At 45.8% G+C, this 26,956-nt stretch overlaps 1 protein-coding gene across 2 annotated transcripts in view; it reads left to right on the top strand.

Moving 5' to 3' along the window:
* PLEKHM2 (pleckstrin homology and RUN domain containing M2) overlaps positions 1 to 26,956 on the top strand; it is a 775,621-nt gene that overhangs the window by 326,193 nt on the left and 422,472 nt on the right. For both annotated transcript variants that reach the window (XM_069610321.1, XM_069610320.1), the window contains 2 exons: positions 18,820 to 18,889; positions 19,996 to 20,086. In XM_069610321.1, coding sequence (XP_069466422.1) covers positions 18,820 to 18,889; positions 19,996 to 20,086 — 161 coding nt within the window. The remainder of the gene's footprint in view (positions 1 to 18,819; positions 18,890 to 19,995; positions 20,087 to 26,956) is intronic.

Below are 26,956 nucleotides of genomic sequence, written 5' to 3'. Positions count from 1 at the left end.
GGAGTATTGCATTTTGTATTTCGTAGTCGAAAAGGGGACGTCGACAAGGCGTGTCTGTAACACTATCCCTATAGTGACGTGCACTGTACCAACAATCCCTCACGCGTCGAGGTCCTCAGATTGTTTTTTTTTCCCCCAGATATTGGTTGCCTTTACGCAGAGCTCCTTGAGAGACATTGCAAATATTCACTCGACCATTTGGTCGTTATTTAGATATTCACTCGACCTTTGGGCGTTATTTAACGTTGGGTTCCTCCTTCGACAAAGCCGTTCTCCACCAACAAGATCTTCGACGAAGGAGACCCTTTGGAATCGCCGAACACGTGGCCTGGCCTCGCCAGCCTGAAACAGTAGGGAGAGTGGGGTCGTGGGACATTTCTTGCTATCTCTTTAAGAATGCCTTTCTCTTTCCCCACCTTTTCATTCGAGGTTGTTATCACGTCTGTCCGTTCCCTCAGCTATGGAGAGGACACCCTTTAGGTTTTGCCCGCGCTGCAAGGGAAAATTCACCTGGAAAGACCAGCACAAATGGTGCAACCGTTGCTTGCCCCTCGACCACAAAGAAGACTGTGCACGGCCTGTTAGCTTCTTAAGCCTAAGACTTTAAAGGACCATAGGGTCAAGAGGTGGGCAGCCTACGCCATGTCTAGGTCCGATTCCTCACCCGCCGCCGAAAGTGGCGAGGAAAGTGATAACCCGACCGCCGCATCGGAGGTTGTACACCCCTCTAGGGAGCGGTCACACTCCTCGTCTGTCCCCGTCCCTGACAAGCTCGCCTCACGCCCTGCTTATAGGGATGAACACCCCGGCGACAGACGCACACAAGCACTCACATAAGCACACGGCCCACGGCTCTTCCTCCTCGAAGACGAAGAAAGCATTAGCGCCAATGGAGACGCAGGTCCTACTGGCGGCCTCCACGGACCGTAAGGGTCCAAAGCCCCCCTCGCAACCGCAGACGCGACCAGAGACTGGGCTACATCCAGATAAGGGTGCTATCACGAAACCGCCAGATGACGTGCCCTGCCAGCGAGCGCCCGTCGGCGTAGAGGACGCGACACCGTTGAGGCCAGAGGAACCCTCGACAGACCATTTAGTCGTCGAGAGCCTGGCGCGTATTGTTTCCACCGATAGCCAGAGACGGACGGCAAAAGAGACGCCGAATACCGCTCGCAAGGCCAGGGAAACCCCGAAAGGGACTCCTAGCCTACTAGAAGGCTTTTCAGAAGGCGATGGGAGCTTATCCTCGACGTTATGGAATAGGTCAAAGTGTTTACAGGCCGAAAGCCTTCCCTCCCCCCCCCCCCCAGACCGCTCTGGGCTACCACAAGGGACCTTAGAGAGACTCCAATTTTGCATGGACAAAATGGAGAATTTTATGTCTACCCAATACCTGCCCACACCCAAAAGACCAAGAGAGGGGCCTCAGGAGGATCCTAGGGCTAAATACCCTAGGCTGTTTAACCCCCACAGGGGGATGTAGAGTTGTATGACCTCACTGAAGAGGACTCCCACTTTCATGAAGATGAGGAGTTCTTAACTAACGAACAAGAACAAAACATAGACCAGGAAGGTTTCGAGGATGACCCAGACATGGGTGATGGGGGCTTTGAAGAAGACCCAGAAGAAGGTGCTTGGCAGCCCTGGCAGTCCCCATCAGCGTCTACAGACCCCGACGCCCTAAACCTGCCCCCCCCCCAAAGACTCACCAATCAGGAATACGTCACCTATAGACGATCAACCTACCTTTAATGCACTACTAAGCAAAGCAGCAGCGCATTTCGAAATCGAGACTGGGGAAATTTCTCCTGACATAGACTTTGTGGAAAAGATTATCAAGGAGAAACCCCCTGTCAGTCAAACCATTCCCCTCCTTGCCTCAGTAAAGAGACAAATCATTCCTTCGCTATCTACACCCGCATTGGTCAGAGGGGTCAACCCAAGGATAGAAAAATTATTTAGTCCTTCTCCATCGGACGAGTTATACATCAGGGGCCACTCAGTACCGGACTCCCTAGTAGTAACAAATACAAGAAAAAGGGCAGGGGTCCCGCTATCAACCAGCGAGGCACCTCCAGATAAAGAAGGTAAAAAGCTGTATGCCTTAAGTAAAAGGATTACAGCCTCGGCAGCCTTTTCCATTAGGATTGCCAACAACTCCTTACTGGCAAGTTATGCAGATGCCCAATGGAGCAGACTACGCAAGGACATTAAGGAGGTACCTGAACTCCTAAAAACTCGGCTTCTGGCCACGGTTACAGAGGGAACCTTAGTCAACCAGAGCATCACTAAGAATACTCTAGATGCTGCAGAAACGGCTGGCTGTTCCCTAGTCCAAGGAATCCTCCTCAAACGTCATGTCTGGCTACATAATTCGGGGTTTAAACCCGAAACACAAGCCTCTCTCATTAACAAACCAATAGAGGATGTCAACCTCTTTGGGAAGGCGGTGGCTGACGCACTAGAGACTGCAAAAAAGGAATTTGACACCATTAAGACCCTAGATCAGATTTCAAGGCCTCCCAACAAGCGAGGTTATGGAAACAGACGCTTTTTTCGAGGCCATCAACATCATCAACAGCAGCAGTACTCTGCAGGCAACTGGTCCTCGAATCAAGGAACCAGTGGACAATACACCCAGAGAGCACAGCGTCGTGGCAAGGGAAGAGGTCGGGGTTCCACCCCTAGAGGTTCCCAAGCCACCAACACCAAATGACCCGAAGATTCGGGTCTCCTCCCATGCATTGCCGGTTGGGGGCCGGCTAACATCCTTTCTTCCAGCATGGGAGGGAATAACATCAGACCGCTGGGTACTATCAACCATAGCCCGCGGCTACTGTATAGAATTCAACCGCTCCCCGATGTACAGACCCCCAAGGGGACGACGCCTGTCACCAGAACACCTTGCCATCCTTCTTCAAGAAGTGGACCAGCTACTAGAAAAACGAGCTATGGAGGTCGTGCCTGTATCACAGGTAATGGAAGGTATTTATTCAGTGTACTTCCTTGTACCCAAAAAGGATTTAACCATGCGCCTTGTCCTAGATCTGCGCCCAGCGAACAAATTTGTAAAACCACAAAAATTTTGTATGGTAACATTACAGGAGGTAATTCCCCTGCTATCTCAGGGGGACTACATGACAACACTGGACATGAAAGATCCATACTTTCATATTTTAATGTTGCTAGCGCAGAGAAAATACCTCAGGTTCATGATAGAGGGCAAACACTACCAGTTCAGAGTGCTACCCTTTGCCATAGTGTCAGCGCCAAGGGTATTCACGAAAGTACTGGCAGTGGCAGCGGCCCACCTGCGCAGGTTGTCCATCCCAGTATACCCTTACCTCGACGATTGGCTCATAACAGGGGATTCTTACGAGACCTGCTTCTCAAATACCCAAAAGACTGTAGACCTTTTGTTCTAACTGGGCTTCTCCATCAACGAGAAGAAGTCCAGCCTAGAGCCCAGCCAAATCAAACAATTCCTAGGGGCTCTAATTCGAACAAAGGACGGCCTCGTCTTACCCTCCAACGAGAGGGTCCAAAATATGCTGTTTCAGATCCCTCAATATGTGGCCGGTCGAGAGGTGACGGTAGGCAAAGCAATGCGTTTGCTGGGAATGATGGCCTCATGTATATATTTGGTACCTCACGCGCGACTGCGCATGCGTCCAATGCAAGAGTGGTTCAACAGCCAGTGGTGTCAGGCCAGCGGACAATGGGACGATCTAGTGGTGATCTCGCAGGCCTTGGTTCTCTCGCTACGGTGGTGGTCGAAGGAAAACCTTGTCATAGGGAAACCATTCGCCACCCCCGCAGTGGAGGCCACTCTAACCACAGACGCATCCCTCTCAGGAGGGGGGGGCTCACCTATCCCATCAGACTGCACACAGAGTTTGGACTCCGAGCGTAGCATCCAAACACATGAACTTGCTGGAACTGTTAGCGGTCTTCAAAGCACTGAAGGCTTTTCAGGCACACCTGCACAGGAAGACAGTGATCGTCCTCACAGACAGCACCACAGCTATGTACTATCTGAACAAGCAAGGGGGCACTCACTCTCCAGGACTGTCCAAGCTGTCCCAGAACATCTGGAAGTGGGCTCTCAAACACATGTTCCTGTTGTCACAACATGTACCAGGGGAACTCAATCTGCTAGCAGATGAACTCAGCAGAGACTTCCCTCTACCCGCAGAGTACGAATGGCGGTTACAAGAAGACATCTTCTTCGACGTCTTCACACAATGGGGATTCCCAGAAATAGATCTGTGTTCGCAACTCTGGAGAACTCCCAATGCCAAGATTACGCCTCCAGGTACCCCCAGAACCAATCAATGGGGAACGGTCTATCGATAATACACCCTCCCATAGCTAACCCAGCTCCCGGATGGGACCTAAATGTGGTACTAACCAGGCTCATGGGCTCACCCTTCGAACCCATGCACAAAGCAACGCTTAAGGACCTCACCCTTAAAGCTGCTTTTCTAATAGCTATCACCGCCATCAGGAGAGTAAGTGAACTACAAGCGCCATCTATTCTAGACCCCCTTTGTAACGGTTCACAAAGATAAGGTAGTTCTACGCACACACCCTAGGTTTGCACCTAAATTAATTTCTAAGTTCCATGTGAACCAATCTATAGAACTACCAACGTTCTTTCAAAACCCTTCAAACTTGGGAGAAAAAAGCCTGCATACACTGGATGTGCGCAGGGCTGTTATGTTTTATATGGAAAGAACTAGACCACTGAGAAAGACTAATCAGTTCTTTGTCTCGGTGGCAGCAGGAAGAGAAGGAGATGCAGTTTCAAAATCCACTATATCTAGATGGATCGTACAATTCATCACCCTCTGTTACACTCTTGCTAAGAGAGAGAACTACCCTTCAAGCCAAGAGCAAACTCTACTCTAGGCACTGGGGTTTCCATAGCATTCATTGCAAATGTCCCTCTTGAGTCCATTTGCAAAGCGGCAACCTGGAGTTCTGTACACACCTTTACAAAACACTACTGTCTCAATGCCCACTCTAGATCTGATTCACAGGTGGGACAAGCAGTATTAAGACACCTTTTCTCTACTGTTCCTTCTCACAACCCACCTCCAACTCCGGGTACTGCTCGCTAGTCTGCACAGCATGTGATTCTAAGCAGATTAACAAACATCAGAAGACAATGTAATACTTACCGTAAAAGCATTTCTGATGGTTGTATCTGCTTGGATTCACATGCGCCCACCCTTCCTCCCTGCTCGGATGGAAGGAACATAGACATCTTTTTATCTGTCTCTTTTCTGTACTCGCTCACGTCTACAAGGCTCTCTCAGGGCAGAAAAAATACAAACATAGGGACCTCAACGCGTGAGGGATTGTGGGTACACTGCACGTCACTATAGGAATAGTGTTACAGACACGCCTTGTCGACATCCCCTTTTCGACTACGAAAAACAAAATGCAATACTCCGCAGTGACCACTGGATGTCGGACTATGCACAGCATGTGAATCTAAGCAGATACAACCATCAGAAATGCTTTTGCGGTAAGTAATGCATTGTCATCTTGCTAATATATCCAAGGAGGATCTTATATTTTGTCTTCCTTCTAATAAGCAGAAATTCTAACGTTTGTGTTGGTGCCTTCAATCAGACCAAATTACTAAATATAAATCATATGAAGAATATCCTCCATTTAGAAGAAAACTAGGAGTTTTATCTAGCTATAATCTCCAATTTCCATGTTAGGCTGCAAGTGGTCTATATATGCGCTTCAGATTAAACCAATTTCTTACTTATGAGCGCATATCTAACTGGGTTGTATACAAGGAAAAATACGGAATACATAGTAATGAATGTCGTTTTTGTTGTGTACCTCAATTAGTTGAGTACTTGAAACATCTTGTGATGTATTGTACCCATTTTGAATTGCTAAGAATTAAGGAATTAGGAAGTTACTGGTATTCAGGATCGGAACTATTAGAATTGCATTCTGGAACAAGTGTATGTGGGGGAACAGTCTTACTCTGGTAATTAGTCTGACGAAAATACTGAACGTGATGGAAGATCAATTAGTACTTGAATCTGGTTTAGACTGAATCTGTTGTATACCGAGTGAATACTTGAAAACATATGCTTCAAGAAAGGTTTTATAAGCTTATACTATTGAGTATCCAAGTGTTTCCTTTTTAAGTGAAATGTAATGAAATTGTATGTATATTTTGTAAATGTACATTTTGTACTTTATATAATTGAAACTAAGATGACATTTTGTAAAGGTTCTTTGATGAACTAAATACAATAAAACATTTTTTAAAAAAAATCTATTTTTCAGGAGACTGCTGAGGCTCCCGAATCCCTCTCACTGCATCTCAATCCATAGAGAGCTGGGTATGGAATTTTGAGGAGACCAGTGGGTGGTGGCTCCAATAATTTTTTGGGGTGAGGTTATGGGCGAATGAACAGGCCTCGCTTTGCCACTTTGTAATCCGGTCAGTAATGGCCTAGGAGGACTGGAGAAGAAGTCTGTGGCATGATTATATTGACAACGCCTTAGTGGAGGGCAACACCAGAACCCTTTCACCCCCAGTGACACTTTTGACCAAAATACAGCTGAATAGCTACAAATGTATACTGGGGGAAGTGTTTGCAATGAAGAGAACCATTTTGGAGCATGTGATTAATGCAGACAAAGAGCATGCAGTGATTAGCCGGGCAAATGAGATACAACGGTATCTAATTTGGGGTAGTAGTAGGAAAGGCCGTTGGCTAAACACTCGTGCAAGGTTCGACTGTCTTCTTCTGCGCGGAAATACAGTTAATTGGAGGGGTTATCCGTCTTCAGCAGTGTGTCCATTGTGTGGCTATATTAAGGAAGACTTGTCCCACCTGCTTCTGTTTTGCACGGCTTACAGTGAGATCAGACGAGTAACTTGACTGCCAGTCCTAAGAGAGGCTAACATCCGTTCCTTTAAGCCTGCCATCCTGTTCCTCTTGACTGCTGACTCTGTTCTAACTGCGTGGGCATTGCTCTTGTTTTCAAAAAGAGCTATTTATCTCAGGAAGAGGTTGTTAGATGAATGTTAACATTTGGTTATTTATATTGTTCAAATACTCCTCTGAGGACTGGGCGCATTGCCCATTGGACCTACCCATTCAATGGTTGCTGCTGTGAAGCCTTACCGTGATTTATTATCAGCAGTAATAGTGATCTTTTTATTTTGCATTTATTATGTATTGTAATATGTTGATTTGTATTTGTGTGGAATATTCAAGGGAAGGGATTTTATGGATTGTAATTAATTGTATGTTGTTTTTATGTGTTTGATGGATTTCAATCTGAATAAACATATTGACTGACTGACATTCAAAAGCATTGCCTGATCATATACGGCGCATGATCCAATACCAAATCCGAACATTTGAAAAAATGAACATATCACATATAAAGCAAAGTGCTTAATAGAGTAAGCTAGAATACCGTTTAAGATGTTTGTGATACATCTTCCTGACCTGTATCAACCTGTTAGGCAAGATTGTATGCAGTACCCTGTGGGAGACTGCACCAGCCTTTTCCTCTTGGAAGTAGTTAACCCAACCTTTGGTATAAGCATGTACTACACAAGTTGGTAGAGTGACTGAGTAGCAGGCTTATCTCAAGAGGGGGCAAGTGAGCTGTAGGGCTGTAACCGAGTTTCACAGTGACAGTTATTCAAATAAACAATTACACACAATGTTTCTTGATTAAACAATTATTAATTTAACAGTTGAATAAGGCTTCTTTAGAAGGGAGCAAATATATGTAACACAAATATACTTCACAATACACACTCTGTTTCTTTAAATTAGTAGACACCCATTTGGGATGGCACACAGACACTTCCTACACCCTGAGGTGACTTTAGTAACTAGGACATTGTGGACATTAATTTATCACTGGTACATTTAGAGTAATACTGAGTTTGGTGTCAAGGAAAAGGTTGTAGGGAGTGAAACAAAGGTTAACAAATATTCTGAAGCAGGTAAGTACTTTTGAAACCCCAATGCAAAGTAAATTAACCCTTTCCCAGCCCCACAAGTTATCTAATGTGTGACTCCTGTTGAGGGATAGTTAAAGCACAAAGTCTGAGATAAGAATAGTCTTTCATGGAGCCAGGACAGCCAATGTTAGTTAAGCAAAAGTCTAGATAAGCTGAAGCACTTCTTGCAGGTAGGTTTAAAAGTCTTGCACAATGTTTTAGCAGTCTTTGTAGAAAATGAAATCACTGTAGGGCCACATGCTGGTAGGCATGCGAGGGGCAAAGCTTAAAGCAACTCTGCAATGGCAACCAAGACAAGTCTCAACTGAGAACTAGCAAGGCTACACGACAAGACGTAAGTCCCCTTAGTTTTACAGTACCTTTGGTTAGAAGAAATTGGTTTCAGCTGGCTTCTGTTCCTGTATAGGGCTGCAGATCCTGTGTTCCTAGGCCTCAGTCATGGAGAAAAGAGGGACGACTTCTGGGGACTCCTGCACTATGAATGGAAGGTCAGCGGCTTTAATGGGCAAACTTCAGATCAGCAGCACTTCGTGGCTTCAGCTCCTCACAGCTCTCGCAAATAGCTCCACCACAATTCTCTGATACCTTCTTGGACGTTCCTCGCATCTGGGGTCCAGCACTCTGTTGAGGTGGCTCAGGCTTGGTCAGTCCTGCTTCCTGGGAGTCCAGAGGATCTTCCTGGAGCTCTGGTCCTGCTTAAAAACAATGCACTTGATTCTGGTGTTCCTGTCCCTTGGCACCTGGTTCCTGCAGCAGCAATGGAAGTACAGCCAGCAGAGGGGATTTCCTGTCGAGTTTGCTTTGGGGTTGATTAGTTCCACCAAACCAATGGGAGAAGTCGTCCTTGCAGGGCTTCTCTAGTCGAGGCGAATTCAGAGCTTCAACAATGCAGCAGGGCTTCAGCGTGCAAACCAACGGTCCAGGAGTTGCAGCAATAGTCTCTTCCAAGTTCTTCTTCGGATTCCTTCGTCCAGTGGTCGACTCTGCCTTCTAAGCCGAAAGCCTTGCCTTTTATGCAGGTTTCTCCCATTCATTCACAGCCTAGCTGTCAATCACACAGCAGGGTGGCTGTCCTTAGAGGACAGCCAGCCGGCCAATCACCTTTGGGTGCATTCCTGTAACCAAGGGGATTAAGCACAGGGAGTTTCGGGCACCTCCCTCACTTCCTGCCCCTGGCAGACACGCTGGAGCCAGGGGTGGGCTTTACCAGTAAATCCCGCCAAAGGCAAAACAAACAAAGGAACCAAAACAAACAGACAAACCTGGTTTGGCGCGCAGAGTAAATCTCAAGAAGGACAAGAAATGGCGAAAAAAGAACAGGGCCATTTTGACAAAATGGGCACCCCTTCGTACTGCAGCTGCAAATGCAGCCCGCAGTAGAAACATTCAATGGTAGTAAAAAGTAAACCACTGCCACCAGCCTTTAATTGTAGAAAGGGTAACATAAAAATGTTACATGAGAAACTAGACAAAGGGGATACTAAGTAACCCCTCAAGGCTCCAACGCCCTATTGTAAGATAGTGTGTGCTCGATCTAGAAAGTTTACAATGTAAGTAAAGTCAATTTCACTTTGCTGCTCTTGGTAACAGTTGTTAATCCTAGAGAAGGTATTTAAACCTTTTGGGAAATCTTGAAAGACTTCCCTGTGCTACTGCACTAAAGGTGCTGTGTGACACAATGAAAATATATGATGTATGGAGTTTGTGAGACTCCAAAGTCACAAGAAACGGTGTTCAAATCAAACCAAAACACCTGGGTGAGAGAGATAAAGGGCTCACTCACTCCAAGGTTAAAATTAAAAAGTCCCAAAGTCCAGCAAAAGAGCTGGGGGTCTCTAAGGAGGGAGGAATTAGACACTAAAATGAAACTTCTCCCTAACAAAACCCCAGAACTTTTTGCTTGGACTTGGTAATTCTTTTACCTTGTCCCTAGGTGAAGGGGAATCGCCTCCTCCCTCACCCCCCTCACCTAGTATTTAACTCTTTTTATGGGTGACTTTATGTCTCTCCATAGTGTATGGTTGAAGTTAGTTTCCTACAACTTTTAGGCTTAGGCTGGGTTGCCCCTTTGGGCTTTCCTGTTAATTTCCCTTTCCTATACTTGGGTGAACTACAATTCCCAAGTAGTAGACCATCGAGTGTCTGTGAAGGCAGGAAGTGAGGGAGGAGTTCAAAACGCTGCAGCCCTTTGTCTTTCAACTTGCCTGAAAGGAACCAACTTTCAGTCGGGGGTGGGCGTGGTGGCTGTCCTGATTGGATAACCATACCGCCCATTGCCGTAAAATGGAGGGAGAAAATGCCGGCGTTGTGCTGTAGTTCCTGATAAAAACGCAGAACCTGGAAGCTGCTGACAAGTCGACCACTGGAGTTGAAACCGGAGAGGAAGATAAAGAAACAATGGCTGGAGAGCCTGCTGTAACCCTTCCAATCGACCAGGGAGTCCTGAATCGTACCCAGAGGCTGGTGAGATCCACTAGCCTCAAGAAGACCTGCATTTTGGGCCATCCCTTGGCGTGCTGCGACCTTGCTGGCCTGCAATCCCTGGGACCTCAAGCCATTCGTGGTGCATGGTCTTCTGAATTCCGAATCATCCTGAAACTTTGGTGGCATCCTTCTGGACCTCCAGAGACTTGATTTCAATCCTTCAAGTCCCCTCACCAGATTAGCGAGGAGAATCCGACTGTCGATATTACGTTTTCTCCTGGCTCCTGAAAAAGGTGCCAAAGCCACAGAAGCACATCCAGCCATGAAGAAACGCTTGGCCTGAGATTTTCCCGTTGATCCCTGCTGCAAATTCCCTTTCAGTGTCCTGTCTTCATTCTTCACAACAAGAAATTAACCAGGTTTTTGGCTGCACACCCTGAAGACGTCCTGCTGTAAACTTTTTGTGCTGAGGTACTCGGGGCTCACGAAATTCACTCGCCCACTCGCATATGTGAGCTGTTTTTAGGAGGGATGTGCAGCATTTACAACCTGCTGACCTTGTTGGCGAGCATTTCTTGAGAAGGATTGTTTCACTTTTTTAAATGCCCACTAGATGGCAGCAGACAGACTGGATCGACATGAAGACAATTCAGAAAGATGACGTTTGCAAAATCCGATTAGGTAGATACCCAAATCTTTAAATTTAAAATGTCTGAGCACTGCCTGTGTAATGATGTTTGTGGAGTCGATACAAGCAAGTTTTAAGTTCTGGCTCTCAAATACTGTTTTGGGGGTGAAATCTCCTAGAAGCTCAGATGTATTTTAGGAACACGTTACTTTTCATGAGCTTCTTTCACAGAAAACGATATTAGCAGGCCTCACGTGAAACCATTGCTCCTTGAGAGCATAACACACCCATGCTGCACTTAATAATTTCACAGAATACAGGTATAGCCCAAGTGTTAGCAAAGCAAGTTTATCTTACATATCTTACACTGTTGGTACAGGGAAGGCATCTGCATGTTTAGGCCCCCTTTATGGAGTGGTGGACAGCATGCCAACATCAGCACTGGCTGGATGAGGCTGCAGGGCATTTTAAAGCACATCCCCACCCACAAGTGTCAGAAATATTGCCACTCTGAAAAGATGGGTGTATCCATAGGTGCAAACCCAGTTTTGTAAATGTTTGTCATGCCTTTCCCCTATTTTGTGTTGCTCTCTCGGTTGACCATCTCTAGTTGGACACTTTTTTTTATCCCTTCCCCCACCCCGTTCTTGTTTACAGTCTGACTCCTGCTCCACTGTCTATTCCTGTATTCCCAGCATACAACTGTACCCTCTGTCCTTGCTTGGACGCTAGCTTCCCATGCTCACTGTATCCTCTGACTAGTCCGTTGTGCTCTCTCCAGCTCTCCCTCTCTAGTCCCAGTTATGCTCTGCTCTCTCTCTCCCTCTCCCTCCTACACCTGGATTCTCAATATTTTACCTCTTTCTCTCTAGCCTTTACTCCATAGTCCATGTCCTTCCCGTCAGGCTCTTTTCACTTCCCCTTCGTAACTTCACCCCTCTATGTACTTTCTCTCCCATGCCCCTATACCCTTATCTAGCACGACATGACCGAGGGGATATCGTTAGATTGGACTGTCTCCAAGCATATTCTATGCTTCCTTTCCCTCTCCATCCACGTTCCCTTTTGTCCACATCTACTCTTGTCTCCCTCTGTTCACTCGTGCTCCTTCAGTACCTACCTCCCCTCTTCACCTTTCTTTCAATCCACGGTCCTTGTTCTCTGTACCCGTCTCTCCTCTGCTTCCCTTTTTATGTTCCCCTGCAGAGATATCTCTATGCACTTATTGATATGGACTGGCAGCATTGCTCATTACCATGCTTCCCCTGACCTGATGTATAGCCTATCTAGAATAGGTCTGCCTTGGGTTTTACCTACCTTGAATAGCTGTGTGCCATTCTGAATGAGTGTACGGTGGGTTTAGCTGACCTTGCTCTGCCTGGTGCAATCCTAAAATAGTGTAAAGAGTTCTTGCTTACCCTAGTCTGTCTTCCACTGATCTGAAAAGCAACTGTAATAGTTTGGTACACCATTAGGTCATCATACCTGGTATAACGGAATATTATCCTGAATGTAGTTAGGGTTTTACTAACCTTGGTCTGCCTTGTGCCATCCTAAAAATAAGTTGGTTATTGCTTACCTCAATCTGTCTTCCACTAATCTGAAAACAGCTGCAATAGTGTATTACAGCATTAGGTCTTACTCGCCTAGAATAACTGAGGGTTATCCTGCACGTAGTTATCAGTTCATACTGTTTCTTGAATTTGTGTTCCACTATTAAGAAAAGTATCCTGGTGACCGAGTTGGTTTACCAAGTGATTCCTTAACTGAATGACATTGCATGACTGACGAGGTTGGTTACGTGTCTTTCCATCGAAAGATGTACATGGAGGTGATGTTACATCGAATCTTTTTTATTGAAAGATGTTTCATCTTATTGCCATACATAAAGTGTAAAGTGTTTATGCATTTGAAACCCTTTCATCGAATAGAGTTTCCTTATATAAACACTTTACAGTTTTTGCATGGAACGTTGTTGAAACATAACGTTACAGGGAGCTGTCCAGTACTGAAGTAGAGTACAAAAAGTACCAATCTAATCCAGCACTGGACAGCGCTCTCTAACTTTAGTAGTGTCAACGAGTGCACTTGTCACTTTTATTTTACTTTTTAATGGTGGCCCTCCCAAACCCCTCCAATAAAATAAAAGTCCACACTCCCTAAATATCTCACTAATACCACACAAGTTAGAGGGAGCTGGCCAGTGCTGAAATCGATGAAATACAGTTAAAATGCATTTCAGCACTGGACAACTCCCTCTAACTTGTGTGGGGTTTATTTTTTTTATTGGGAGCGGGGTGCCCCCCAACCCACATTTCCAAAACTGAACTCTATTTTTTTAAGTTATATGTAAAATTTTAAATTGCTTGAAAAAAGCATTTATAAGGTCTGTTCGAAATGTATTTATTGAAGTGCTTTTCCATCGAAATGCAATGAATATTTATTTTGATGGAAAGGTATTTCAATCAATAAATTCCGATGGAAAAGGAGTCTCTGAATTTTTTTTCAATTAAAATACGGTGTACCCAATGGGGTCTACTACCCATGAATTACTGACTATTCAAAAAGTATATGTAACCTGGTGTTACTCACCAAGAAAAGCTGATTGCATTTTGAATGTGGTATAGGGTTGACTCACCTTGAATTGCTATTCCTAATACAGTTATACTTTGGGTTGGATCCCATAACTATTGAGTTTTTTTATAATTGTGGTTGTATATAATGTGATGGTATTTATTTACCCAAAATTCATCTTGGCATACTTGTATTTAAATAAACCATTTATTTTTTACAATACATAGTGTTTCTTTGACCATATGTATGCTACAATGTCTTTGTACCAAGCTACAGCCCTCTCTCCATCCCTCCTTAGATAAGCCGGTCTGCTCTGTCCATGCTACCAAATACTGAGGTGGTACAGTCTTATTCTAAGAGTGGAGTTCGGTACTGTCTCCATTGTATTGTTTTACTAAGCCCTTAGTTGGACTTCACCTACACTATGATGCTTTTTTGTATAACAACTACTGTATTGGTAGTCGTCCCTATTTGAGCCTTGGGGCTCTTCAGATATCTAACTTATGATGCAATTAGAATGTCATTGAAATTGCAGCTCTCCACCACGAAGATGGTCCTTGCAGGCCCAGTTTCCTTGTTTCTGGCATAAAGGTAGACTGCTGCCATTTCTTTGGAGTGGCCAACTTTGATCGCCACCTGCATCTTGTCCTGAGATTGTGGCCGGAGTGGTGTCCTTTCGTCAGTCCAGTAAAGGTGTACAGCTGTCCAGTGTTCAGAATTGATCCATCTGAGCACGGAGTAGTGAACTTGCTGGACCCAAAAACCGGACAGCGCAAGTGACCTCTAATGCAACGAACGACCCCATTAGAGGCATATGACACTGTATTTGTGTGTCATTCACAAACAATTATGTCCTCTTTAATTCCATTATTTTATATATGATCAGTATACATAGAGATTTCACAGTGAAATTGATATTTGATAGAAAAATAACCGTACAAACATAATAAAAACATTACCTCTCTAAGATCATTGTGTTGAAGGATGAAGAGATTGGCGCACATTTAAATATGTACCTTGAGCATTCAATATGGCACACTGACAACCAAGAGCACATATAGACGCCAATAGTCATTATACAATCTACAAAAGAAACCACACCAACACTCTCGACATAAAATGGTGCCGGTATAGATGCATGTTATGATATGATACGTCATTTATAATGCGCCTTTACCCAAGTGGTTCTAGGAGCGACAAGACAAGAGAGGGAAAACAGAGGGTAGGACAAGACAAATGATCTTACTAGGCCTTGTCATTCAGATCATGCGAGAACGAGAAGTGCAAGGGGAAAGGGGTCGTAAGGGGGAGGGGTGGGGAAAACAGGGCAGCAATGCACTCTGAGTAAGTGCAGCCAGGGCAGCGCGGCTCTGGGAAGTGCAAGCAGAACAAGGGACTGTAGGGGTTACAGTTACAGCCCCCAAGTGTGTTGTAGGCCCGGAGGCAGTGCAGAGGTGACTGATCATAAAAGAGCCTGGTACCCAGTGAGGGTAGCCAAGCACCCAGTCGGTACAGCAGGCAGGTAGGTCAGCAGAGGAGGGAGAGAGTGAAAGAAGAGAAGAGGGAAGTTTTGAGCTGCTTCCGGAACTTCAGGTGGTCTGGCTCAAGTGTGAGAGGGGCAGGGAGGCCATTCCAGAGGGAGGCACCTGCAGAGGAGAGATTTACCCCACGCTCTCTGCCTGAAGAAGCATCTGAACGTTAGATTTCGAGGTAGCTGAGCAAAGGGCTTTATAAGGAAGGCATCTTGGAAGAGTGCGTTGGATGTTGTGCGGGTCCCAAGAAAACCTTGTGGACAATGCAAAGAGTCTTGAACTTGATCCTTGCAGCCACCGGGAGCCAGTGAAGAAATTTCAGGGCTGGAGAGATACGGTCCTTGTGCTTGAGGCCAGGGATAAGTCTCCCAGTCCTGTTCTGGATTAGTTGCAGAGGATGGAGAGTAGAGGAAGGCAGATTGAGAAAGAGGGTGTTACAGTAGTCCAGCCTAGAGAAAACCAGGGCTCTGGAGACGGTGAGCTTCGGGGGGAAAGTGAAAAAGGAAAGAGTCCCATTGAGGAGGTGCAGCTGATAGTGGGGCTTCTTTTCGATGTCTGAGATGCGAGGAGAGAAAGAGAGAGTTGAGTCAAAGATGACACCATGGCTTTTTGCCTCACAGAAAGGCAGATCTTCACAGGTGTTCAGGAGAGCAGTATCCATGCCTCTGCCAGCTCTGAAACCAGACTGATGGTCATAGAGACAACCAACAGATTCAGTGTGGACGGTTAGCTGGGAGATGGCCAGCTTTTCCAAGAGTTTGCCCAGGAAAGGGGTGATGGAGATAGGGCGATGTTTGCCGGGCAGTTAAGATCGGCAGGCGGCTTCTTGAGGAGGGGGTGCACAAGGGAGTCCTTAAGGGGAGAGGGGAAAATTCCAGTCGGGAAAGAGTGATTACAGAAATCGGCCATGGCTGGAGCGATAGTGGCAATATAGTCCTTGATGGTTCTGGAGGAGCAGGGGAGCACCCGTTGAGATGACCCTTTCCTTAGACCGGATTGGGCTAGAAACCTTGTAGGGTGTTGTCAGGGAGAAAGAGGAGAAAGGAGGATGAGAGGGAGGGATGTCCTAAGGTGAGCCAAGAGAGGACGAGGGCAAGGAAGAAGAGATTGCGGACAGGATGGCCTGAGTTTTTGTGGAGAAGTGAGAACCCAGAGCTGTACAGAGCGCCTTGGACACTGACGATGCATGTTCCACAGTTGAAACCAATATTTTGCTGCCTGAACAGTAAGGTTTGTTCCTCCTAGGTCTGCATGGTTATGTTATGTTAAGCGTATTTATAATGCGCATGTTCACCGTGGGGCATCATGGCGCAAGGATACTAAAGTCAGCTACCCACTCATCAATCTTTGAAAAGGGTAGTTTTTAAAAGGGTACCATATTGCTGATGATTTTCAGTGCTGCGTAGCCCTGGGGGTCGATCATTCCAGAGCGTTCCTGCTACCACGGAGAATGCTCTGCCTCCCACCCTTGCTCTCTGAAAATTCGCGACCCCCACCAGATTGGCCGTTGCAGAGCACAGCTGGCTGGCTGGAATATAAATTTGGAACTTAGCTTGCATTATTTCTGCACCTTGACCATAGAAGGCTTTTATGTGCCAGGCAAAGGGCCTCAAAGTGAATCCTGATTCAAACAAGTACTATTTATATAACGTGTCTACTTAAGTCCTTCCGTTTTGGTTGTGTGTTGCTCATCAGGTTTGAGCCGAGCCTTCATCAGGACGCTTGTGTAAATTCATGCAGTCTTGGATGGAATCCCTAAATTGATGCTCCGAACACAGATGCATGTAACCACTTATGCAGTGCACATAAACGGACCGATGTTGCTTCTGGTGAATGTCAGTCAACCTTCAGAGTATGTATTCACACCTGCATCACAGCATTATGCTTATGCTCCAACAAGGCTGCAGTTCTCCTCCAGGTCTTAATGTTCACTGTGTCGCTCTGAGGCAGACACGCTGCTGCAAACAGATTTCAATCTTGTGGTAACTAGATTACCTATAAAGAAATGCTCCCCAAGCTCCCTCCCGAAAGTGACCTGTTCACCCAAGCCTCCTGGACTGCCTTCAATGTAACCAAGGTCTGAGAAAAGGGGGCCCAGCAACACCTACGGTAGTCTGGGTGAATAGGAGTACAGGGGGTGAGTAAGCATAACTAGTTTGAACACCCCAGCTCCATATGGTTTAACAGGCATAAACTACTTACCCTACCTCTACCTGGCCTGACTGGGAATGGTGGTGCTCTGGTTAAGTATCCTCCCCTGGGCTTCCCCTGAAGTGGTTGGATTGGTAGAGGTTCTGCTAAGAACTTTTTTTCAATAGTTATCTAACTTTGATTCACAACTTGCCTGTTGTATTTCTGAACTCTTGTTCAGATTCCTAACTAGACTCCTAGCCTTCTCAAGAGAACTTCTTTGGGACCCGTTTGACCAAGGTGGAAAACTCAGACGGGGCCCTTCACCACCTGCGTCCTCTTCAACCGAGGAGAAGATCTGTCTGGACCCTCAGGCATCCATGGGATCCCCTTCAATGTGAGACCATCATTCCTGTTTCTCGTCCGGGAAAAGTGCCTCTCTCTGCCACCAGTTGGGGGGCAGAAGGGCACTCACAGGGGCTAAGCGGGTACACGCCCTGAGACAGAGGGCCCTCACCTTTCGAACAGACCCCAAGTACAAATCTGAGGAGGGGGGTCACCAGCGTGCCCTGGTGGTTTTACAGCGTTCTGCCATGTCCAAGTTCTGTCCAATGTCTCCCCAAGACTCCACAGGGGCACTCAGTAGCTTGGGCGGTGGGGCTTTGACATTGCCGAAGGACAGATTGGTGAACTAAGGGTTGAGGGGGGGGGGGACAAATCTCTTCTTCTGGGGCCTGGATCACAGGAGGCCTGCCTCCTCTTTCAGCTCCCTGACCTGGGGGTGGCAGGGACCAGTTCCCCCAGGAGCCTGGCACAGCCCCACAAGAACGCCTCCCTCAGGGGACACCATGCGGCAGAAAAAGCACTTTAGCTTTCCCACGGCAGGATCAAGACAGTGATTCTCGTCTTCACCTCAGTCAATCCGCTCGGTTTTTGAAACTATGTGCTCCTTGTCGGGTCCTCTCGCCCCCTTCCTCTCCTGGGAGGGGGTCTGAGTGAGGACACACTCATATTCCGGGGCCTGGGTGACAGAGGAGCACTAACAGGCAGCCTCCATCCTCGCGTCCCCTGGTGGCTGTCCCCATGCCTCGTACCTTTATCTATCTTGTTGATGTCCGATTCCAAGCCAGTTAGGAAGGGAGGAGAGCCGACTATAAGATAATTAAAAAATAGCTATTTGTTAATTTCAGTACTCTTAATCCTTACGCTGCCACCTTTGCAACACTGATCTAGCCGTTAACACATAGTGTAGGCTCTGCTCAATCTTGCATTTCAAGACTGCCTTATTTTGAGTATAATTTTCTGGACCTGCCTGTGGTGCACATAATTCTCGGTGAGTTGTGAGGGAGCAATGGCAATTACTAAAAGTACCAGAATCACCATGAATGTAGTTTTTTCATTGTCCGCGATAAACCCAATAAACTGTTGCATTTGTATTTATAATGGTGTGCTCTGGGCTAAACCGGTCTGGTCCTAACTTTGTTTCTCTCACCTTCTATGCTTAGAGTGGACAATAACCATTTGCTACTGCTGATGATTCACGTCTTCCAGGAGAATGAGGAGCAGCTCTATAAGGTGGGTTCCTCTGCGGTACAAATGTCTGGTTGCTCTGGCATCAGTGTGACTGAGAAAGATGGGTAGGGCGTTAACTAAAATATCCAGGCTATGGGCATAGCCCATTGCAATAATATTTTGGTACTGTGTTGCAAATGTGGTCTGCAGAGCTAGTGCTAGAGTTCATGGGAAAGCCCTTACATTTGGTTTGATGACCCTGTAAGAAGTATTTTGGCGTTCTCCAGTCAGCCTGAAGGCTCAGTGGCAGGAATGGGTTGTTGATCAGGTGGCTTAATGTGAATATTGAGGATTTGGAGCTTGTTTGCTTTGACTGAGATGTGATGCTAAACGAGAACTTCTCCTAAGGTGCTTTATTAAGTGCATGTCTCTGGCTTGTGTTTACCATTTAAGGCTCTGAGTTGACTTTGCAACTTTCCTGATAGTTTGTTGGGGAAAGAAACCTGCCTTAGACTGCGGCTCCCACTTTGGACCACATTGAGTGCCATAATAGGCCTTCAACCTTTTGGATGAAATAAATGTTCCGGTAAAGCTTCTTATCCATTTTCCTTAGTTGAGACTTGGAAAAAGATGGCATCAAAATGAACGGTCTATATAGAGTGCAAAGTTCCTTAGTTAATTTCCTTTATTAGTTTTGAATTTCTTTGTGTGCAGTTCTGAGTGGATCAGTCACATTCCAGCATTTAGAAAATAGCTCCAAAATGAAAGCAAACAAGAGCATCAGGAAAGGACTATTAAGCTTGGGGCTTCTGCCATGTGAGCATTGGGGAAAAAAAATCAAGTGACAAGCCCTTGGAAATGCTCATGTGATCGATCGGTGCAGCCCCAGTGCTGACTGGTCTCACAGGAGTTAAGTGCAAGTGATGGAAGTCCCAAATTAGAAGATGAGCATGGATTGATTATCCTTATTGTCCACTCCAGCAGTTATTTGTGACCTTTCCTGTCCCAGACTAGATACAAGCATGTGTAAATATGTGAGCCTCCAGTCTGTCACGCACAGCGCGATGACCCTGCTGAAGAGTGTGATTTATGTTTCTCTGCGATTGCTCGCACTTCCGTTGGCACACTTGGTCTCACCTGTCCATGGGCGGACTATTCTTTCTCTGCAGATGTTCCGGATGAGCTCTGGTCATATGGAGGGCAACCTTCAGCTGGTGTATGTGCTGCTGACCGACTGCTACATTTACTTGCTGAGAAAAGGTACACTCCAAAATGTGCCACCCAACCCTTTTAAAGGCCTAGTCTTTTGTTGGCCTGCTCTTTCTACCTTATCTATAATGAAGGGAGGTGTGTGGTATATTTGTTACAATATTTCATATTCACATGCTTGATGTACTTCTGTTTAGAAGGAAGAGGTTGCTACGCTACTCTGGATTGATCAGTATGCCCAATGTACTGTTGCTGTGTCCTACTGTGATTGTATTTGTTGATCTACTCCCAACTTTATCTTATTTAAATCACTCAGTAATGTTTGATAATTTTGACTCTCCCCTTCTTTGTGTCTGTATCTCTTAGTCAAACCATCGAAGATTCAGGTTTGCTTTATATCCAGCTCACACCCAATTAATATTTTTTTCTGAAAATTCATGAGCCATGTCAATGCTACAAGGTTGCTTTTTTGACCGAGGTATGCTCTGCAAATCGCATGTTAAATAACCTGTCTCATAGTCCACCATCTGTCGCAGCCGGCACTCTTTATGGAACCACTTTCAATAGATCTTGCTGAAGTGTTCATACAATGATTTAAAATCAACCTATTGCCTCATACTATGTTTCCTAGAGCCAGGTTCCGTCACTACCAGTTAGGTTGGCTATTCTGAGCTGTGTCTAACGGAAGCCCCACTAATCTTTTTGCATGTCCTCTACTGGTACATCAACCCTTTTCCCTGGTATGTTTTCGAACATGGGCACCACTAGGAGTGCATCTGTTTTGTCTCCATGAGAAACCATAAGCCTATAATGGTGGGGTAACGAAAAGGTACCCTATTTTTCCTGATTTTAATTTTAAAATCAATACAATTAACATGACAATTAGAAACACTAAAGGAGTGCCACAGCAAGCCTTGATCTGGGTGAAAGATACAAGTGTGCAGATATATGGTCTTGGCTACAGTGCGACCAGGAAGCCTGGGACAGGACCATTCAAGTCTGAATCTGACCATTATATGACGACCAAAAAGTACCTGTACTCTGCACGGTTCTGTAGACAGACATAACACAGCAAGTGTTGAAAAACTGTGATCCTGTAGGTTGCTGTTGCGATTCCCTTAACGCTTGATGTGCTATGCACTCTAAAGTAAACTGTACTGAGGATGGGTATGTGTGGATGGATGACATACCACTGAGGAGAGGTGAGAGTAGGTGTGCTGCAACATACTGGGACCTTCTGTGTGTTCTGGCCACCCGTTGCCTCACCCTGGTGCAGTGTGTTTTGTGTTGCAGATATCTTGGAAACAGTGCGTCCTAGGGCCTTGAAATGTTTTTTCTTGTGCGATGTGGTCCTCGCGTTGAGGCGCCTAAAATGAACTCTGTACGGTACTTCTACGACCACATTGATGTTTCGCCGATTTCAGGCAACCGTGTCATGTGTGAAGGAGCCGACATCCGGGGAAAGGGGCGAGGTGTCCAAATCTCATGTAGCCAGTAATGTCCAGAGGGTCCTAGCAGGCAGGTAACGATGAAAAATGTGTTGCAGATTGGTGCAATTGTATAAGGAACAAACTAACAGATTTTCTGATATATAGGATTACTGGATTCAAGGCTCAATCGACATCCTGTTTGTCGGACAAAGTTTGAATAAGTGACCCCCAATGATCTGGTGGACACCAGATGTTTGAAAGGATATGCGATTACTGAGCAAGTGCAAATTCTGCTTCCACTAATCCTATGTTTGGAGAATCTTCACCTAAAGTTTGTTGTTTGGTGGTATGAGTCCCAAAGCACAAAGAAGAAACCTGAACATGACCTGTGGAAGCTCTGATGTGGCAACCTGCCCAAGATCACCCTTTGAAGGTGAAACGCTGCTGGGAGCTGCAGATATTTGCCTTTGCAGTGATCATGGGGGAACCGTTGGCAGTGTTCTTTCTCCCGAGCCTGGTGGTACCACCTAAATCCTAAACATCTAAGACCCCTTTGCACCTAAAAGGCACCTAGCTACTTCCCCTGCACGCCTAACAGGAATTAGTGGGAGCACCCGGGGAGTGAAGGTTAGTAACAGGTACAGCCAGAGGCCAACTATCATAAGACTGAAGCCCAAAGAACAATGAAAATGACTTGCTGTACCCCGATTAACCCTGAGCTTAGTTGACCAGCATCCTTGGGCCACCGTCTGGTTACTGGACCTGCATCATTGGCTACTGAATAGCTGTAGTTTTCTACATCGTTTGGTTCACTTAGTTTGTCTTCCTAGGTGGGAACCTGTTTTTTTCCATCAGAACTGTTGCCACCAGACTGCCACTAATAAAGTTGAACTTCCAAAACTCTTTCAAACATTGTGGAAGTTGCTTTCCTATAACCGCAAGCGCTTACCTAATGTCTTTACCCTGCAATGATTCATTTCCATGGGAGAGGTTTATTCCCTATAGAATTAACCTTTAATTTGGGACACTGTAACGCCATTTGGTCAACTTTAGTGCCCTAGGTGACTCACAGCACTCTCGGTCACCCTAACTTGACAGGGTCACATCTCAAGACACTTAACTACATTCATTTCCAAAGGTTCTCGCCTGTAATTCTGCCTTGCCTTTTTCCTGTGCATCAAAAATAAAGATATATATTTTGTGTAACATGTTGTGTTGGCATTCGCTTATAGAAGATTATAGTTTCTATTGTACTTTTAACCACGCTACTCCTCTCCTAAAAGTACTGCCATGACTGCTCTGCCACATTTATCACTGGGAAATCCAGGTGGGTTTCAGGGTAACCATTTTGCAGAGTTGTGAGTAGGCTACTCTCAGACTTGAACAGGCCCCCCCTACTAATACTGCGTTTACTGGCAGTGATCAACATTCAGTAGAATCCATCTATACTCGTGCAGTAAAAACACAATCCAGTCTCTTTAAACCTATGTCAAGGAAAGTCTCTAGTCAAGTATTCAAGAATCTCAATCAGTACATTTCCAACGCAAACCTTTAATGTTATTGCTGTGTGCGTTGTCTCGGATTTGAGGCTTGAACAGTCATTTGTTACAAGAATCTCAACACCCACAGTATTTTATATGGTTCTTACACTCACATCCTATGTGTGGTGTATATGTTCGGTCCACGGACAAGATACCGATTGGCTATGGGGCTGGCGTCATGACCGCGGACATGCGACGTCTCTGCCGATTGGGTGCAGCGAGACGTGTTCTGCGTCAGATTGTTTGGATGCGCCCGACATCTTGGATCCGCCGATAGCGGAGCGACAACCAGCGGAAACATGCTGTATTTATTAAACTCTTTTGCTGTGTCATAGAGCGTTGGGAAAGGTTCAGACAGTAAGACTTGCGTGATGAATGCATTTGTTCTGGCGGTCAGTCTTCATAATGTATTTTCTATGGCCACCTTGTACGCAAAGAAAATGAGGGGTCTAATAATGGTAGCATTTCAGTCCATGCAGTGCACAGGGAACTTGTAACTGTTGTAAGGACACGCGTGGTGTTAGCGAACATTGAAATTGACAACTTGCCGTAATTGCAATATTTTTTCTACGGATATTGCATTCATTAGTACGCCACCATGGGTGTGAGATGCTAAGGTGGTTGTGGCCAGGGCCTAGCCAGGGCCTAGAGTCTTGGATGCATGGCCGTCGGCCGAAGGCCTTACTTTCAAGACTGTAGGCCCTGGCCACAACCACGCAGCATGTCACACCCATGGATACACCCATAGTAATGCGTATCGATTGCCTGGTTGTGGGGAGTGTGTGCAGTCTTGGGTGCATGGCCGAAGGCCATGCACCTAAGTACAAACTTGTAAGCACTGGACGTCCCAGCCACTGCACACCCATTCCATGTAATATCTATGGACATACAGCTAGGACTGCAGCCTCTGGCCAGAAGCACTGAAGGATACCACACCTATAGAAAAACCCCAACTTTCACACATTACTGAGGTGGTTGTGGGAAGACCCTGCACTTTTGGGTGCATGGCCTTCGGCCATGCACCCAACAACAAAGTTATGCCCTCTTCACTTACAAGCCAACATGGGTTTTATCTAGTGCGGTGGTTGTGGCCAAGATGTATACTTTTGGGTGCATGGTTGCAGGCCGTATGCCATACCCCCAAGCATGTACACACTGCCCACTACCACTGCAGCTTATCACATTTATACTTCACACCCACGCAATCGATTATGTATCTGGCAGGTGTGGCCAGCTCCCAGAGTTTTGGGTACATATTCAGTACATTCTACATTTACAATGTTTCCTTCTATGGGTGTGCTACTGATTTTTAAGCAACCATGGGTGTAATATGCTGCAGTGATTGTGGCCAGGACCTACAATGTTGGGTGCCTGGCCGTAGGCCGGACGCCATACTTCCAAGACTGTAGGCCCTGCCCACACCCACCGCAGCATGTCACAGCAATGGGTACACCTGTAGTATTCATTATTGATCAGATGGTTGTGGGGAGTGTGTACGGTCTAGGGTGCATGGCTGAAGGCCATGCACCCAAGAAGAAACCTCTAAGCACTGGAGTTATAAGCTACTTCACATCCATATATTGAAATGTATGGACATACACCTAATATTTTAGGCCCTGCCCACAACCACTGCAGCATTTAACAGCTACAGAGACACCCCTAGTATTGGAACATCACACAGGTGGCTGTGGGAAGGGTCTGCAGTCATGAGTGCATGGCCACAGGCCATGCACCCAACAGCACTGTTATATGTAGTGTACTTACAAGTCAAAATGGGTGTGATATGGTGTGGTAGTGCATCACTCAGGTGGCTGTGGGGAGGGGCTGCAGTCATGGGTGCATGGCCGAAGGCCATGCCCCCAAAAGCATATTTGTACGTAGTGTAGTTATATGCCCCAATGGATGTCATATGGTGTGGTAATAGTGGCCAGGATGTAGAGTATTTGAACAAAATAATAAGCACTGCAGTTGTAAGCAACTATGGATTTTATATACTGTATACCCATACATTGATAAATCTATGGCCTCACACTCACGCCTGTAGACTGTGGCTACAAACTACTGCAGCATATCACAGCAATAGGTACACTTGTACTATGCAACATCATACCAACTTTGTTTGTAGTGAAATTACAAGGCACAATGGTTCCGATATGCTGTGGTGTTTCTGCCCAGGACCCAGAGTCTTGCCTGTATGCCCAAAGCCCATGCACCCAAGACTGAAGTCATAAGCCGTGGGGTTATAAGTGAATATGGGTGTGATGTAATGCGGTAGTTGTGTGCACGTCCTAGCGTTTTGGCTGCATGGCTGCAGACGATGGTCCCAAAAGTTAACTTATAAGTAGTTAATTTACAAGGACCATGTTTTTGATATGCAGCGATGGTTGTGGGTAGGAACTATACGCTTTGTACCTTGGTCGTAAGACGTAGGTGGTAGGTTATACAACCAAGATGCAAGGGCCAGCCTACAGCCACTGCAGCTTATTAGTACCATAGATTAGACGTGTAGGTTTGCATGTGTACAAAATGACTGCCAATATACTTACTCCTTACTTTGTTCAGAATCCATATATGTTTTAAATGCCTCTAGTACTTGGCGGAAGTATCCTTTTTTAAATTTCTGTGATAAAAGAAAAAAGTATGTTAGTCTTTGCATTTTATGAAAACTTACTACATTGCATAATAGACAGTTTACCTTTTTTTTTTTTACCCTCATATTTAGTTTACAAACCAGTGTACTGTGCATTCTGCTCAGTTTCTGTGTTTGCTTTTCTAATCCTTGGCTATGGGGGGAAAAAGAATCCATGTCGGATTAAAAAAAAACTTTATTTGCTATGGTACTAACTACTTCCTTGTTTCCTTTGAGTGTTTCCTTCGTCTTTCTTTTTGTTTATAACTCTTTTTATTAGTGGTCACAAAGATACACAGCACAATTACATCGTTACCACAGTACAGGGGAATCGCATACTATATATATCATTGAGGTACAAGAGTTACATAGTGTCGTCATCATCCGAAATCATGTCACACAAGTACATTCTGAAGGGTCCCCATATATCTTTAGGTCGGCTTGCTGATGGGCGGGTGAGGACAAACTGCTCCTCAGCTTCGTTCACATATGTCAGTTCCCGAAGGAAATGTTTCATGCTGGGTGGGCCAGTACCTTTCCACTGCTGTAAAATGCATTTTTTGGCCACTGCACATGAAACGTTGAACAGTCTTCTGACCTTTTCAGAGCACTTGCCTATGGCCCCAAACAGATATTTCTGCGGGGTTAGTACAGGGGGAACTTGTGTGATTTCTTATAGCATCTCCGCCACCTCCTTCCAGAAACCCGCCACTATCGGGCACCCCAGTACATGTGGAATGCACCAGCCCGACTTGCTTTGCATTTGGGACATTCTCCGGACTCATCCGGCGCAAACCATGCTATTTTGGCTGGAGTGTAGTGTAGTCTGTTTACAATTTTAAACTGGATCAGGCGTAGGCCAGCGTTCAAGGAAACACGTTTGGCGAGCGAACAGTATCTGTCCCAGGTTTTATCATCCCTCTCCCATTTAACTTTGACCAGGTTAGTCGAGGGGGAATGTGCTTGGACTGCAGCATATAGTCTTGAGATCCCCAGACTGTCCCTGAATGTCACCAGCTGTATACAAGGATGAGTAGGGGGTTCCTCGGGGAATGGTGCCCATTGTTTCTGAAAAGCTGATCTCATGCGATAGTATTGAAGCACCCTAAGTGGACCCCCGCCAAATGCCCCAGTGATTTCCTGTAGGGTCGCAAACCTCCCGTCAATGAACAGGTCACTCAGCTTCATCTCCTCATTGGGGTCCCAAGCCTCGCGCATGCCGCTATCATGCGTTGGTGGTATGCCAGGGTAATTCCAAAGGGGAATCTCTGGGCTATAGGGGGACTCAACTCCCAGTGTTTGTTTTAAATATGGCCCTCCA

The sequence above is a fragment of the Ambystoma mexicanum genome, chromosome 8, assembly GCF_040938575.1.
Source record: "Ambystoma mexicanum isolate Mex_15411 chromosome 8, UKY_AmexF1_1, whole genome shotgun sequence".
NCBI classification, from domain to species: Eukaryota; Metazoa; Chordata; class Amphibia; order Caudata; family Ambystomatidae; genus Ambystoma; species Ambystoma mexicanum.
Note: the sequence above shows the minus strand (reverse complement) of the source record. Positions and strands in the feature narration are given on the sequence as shown.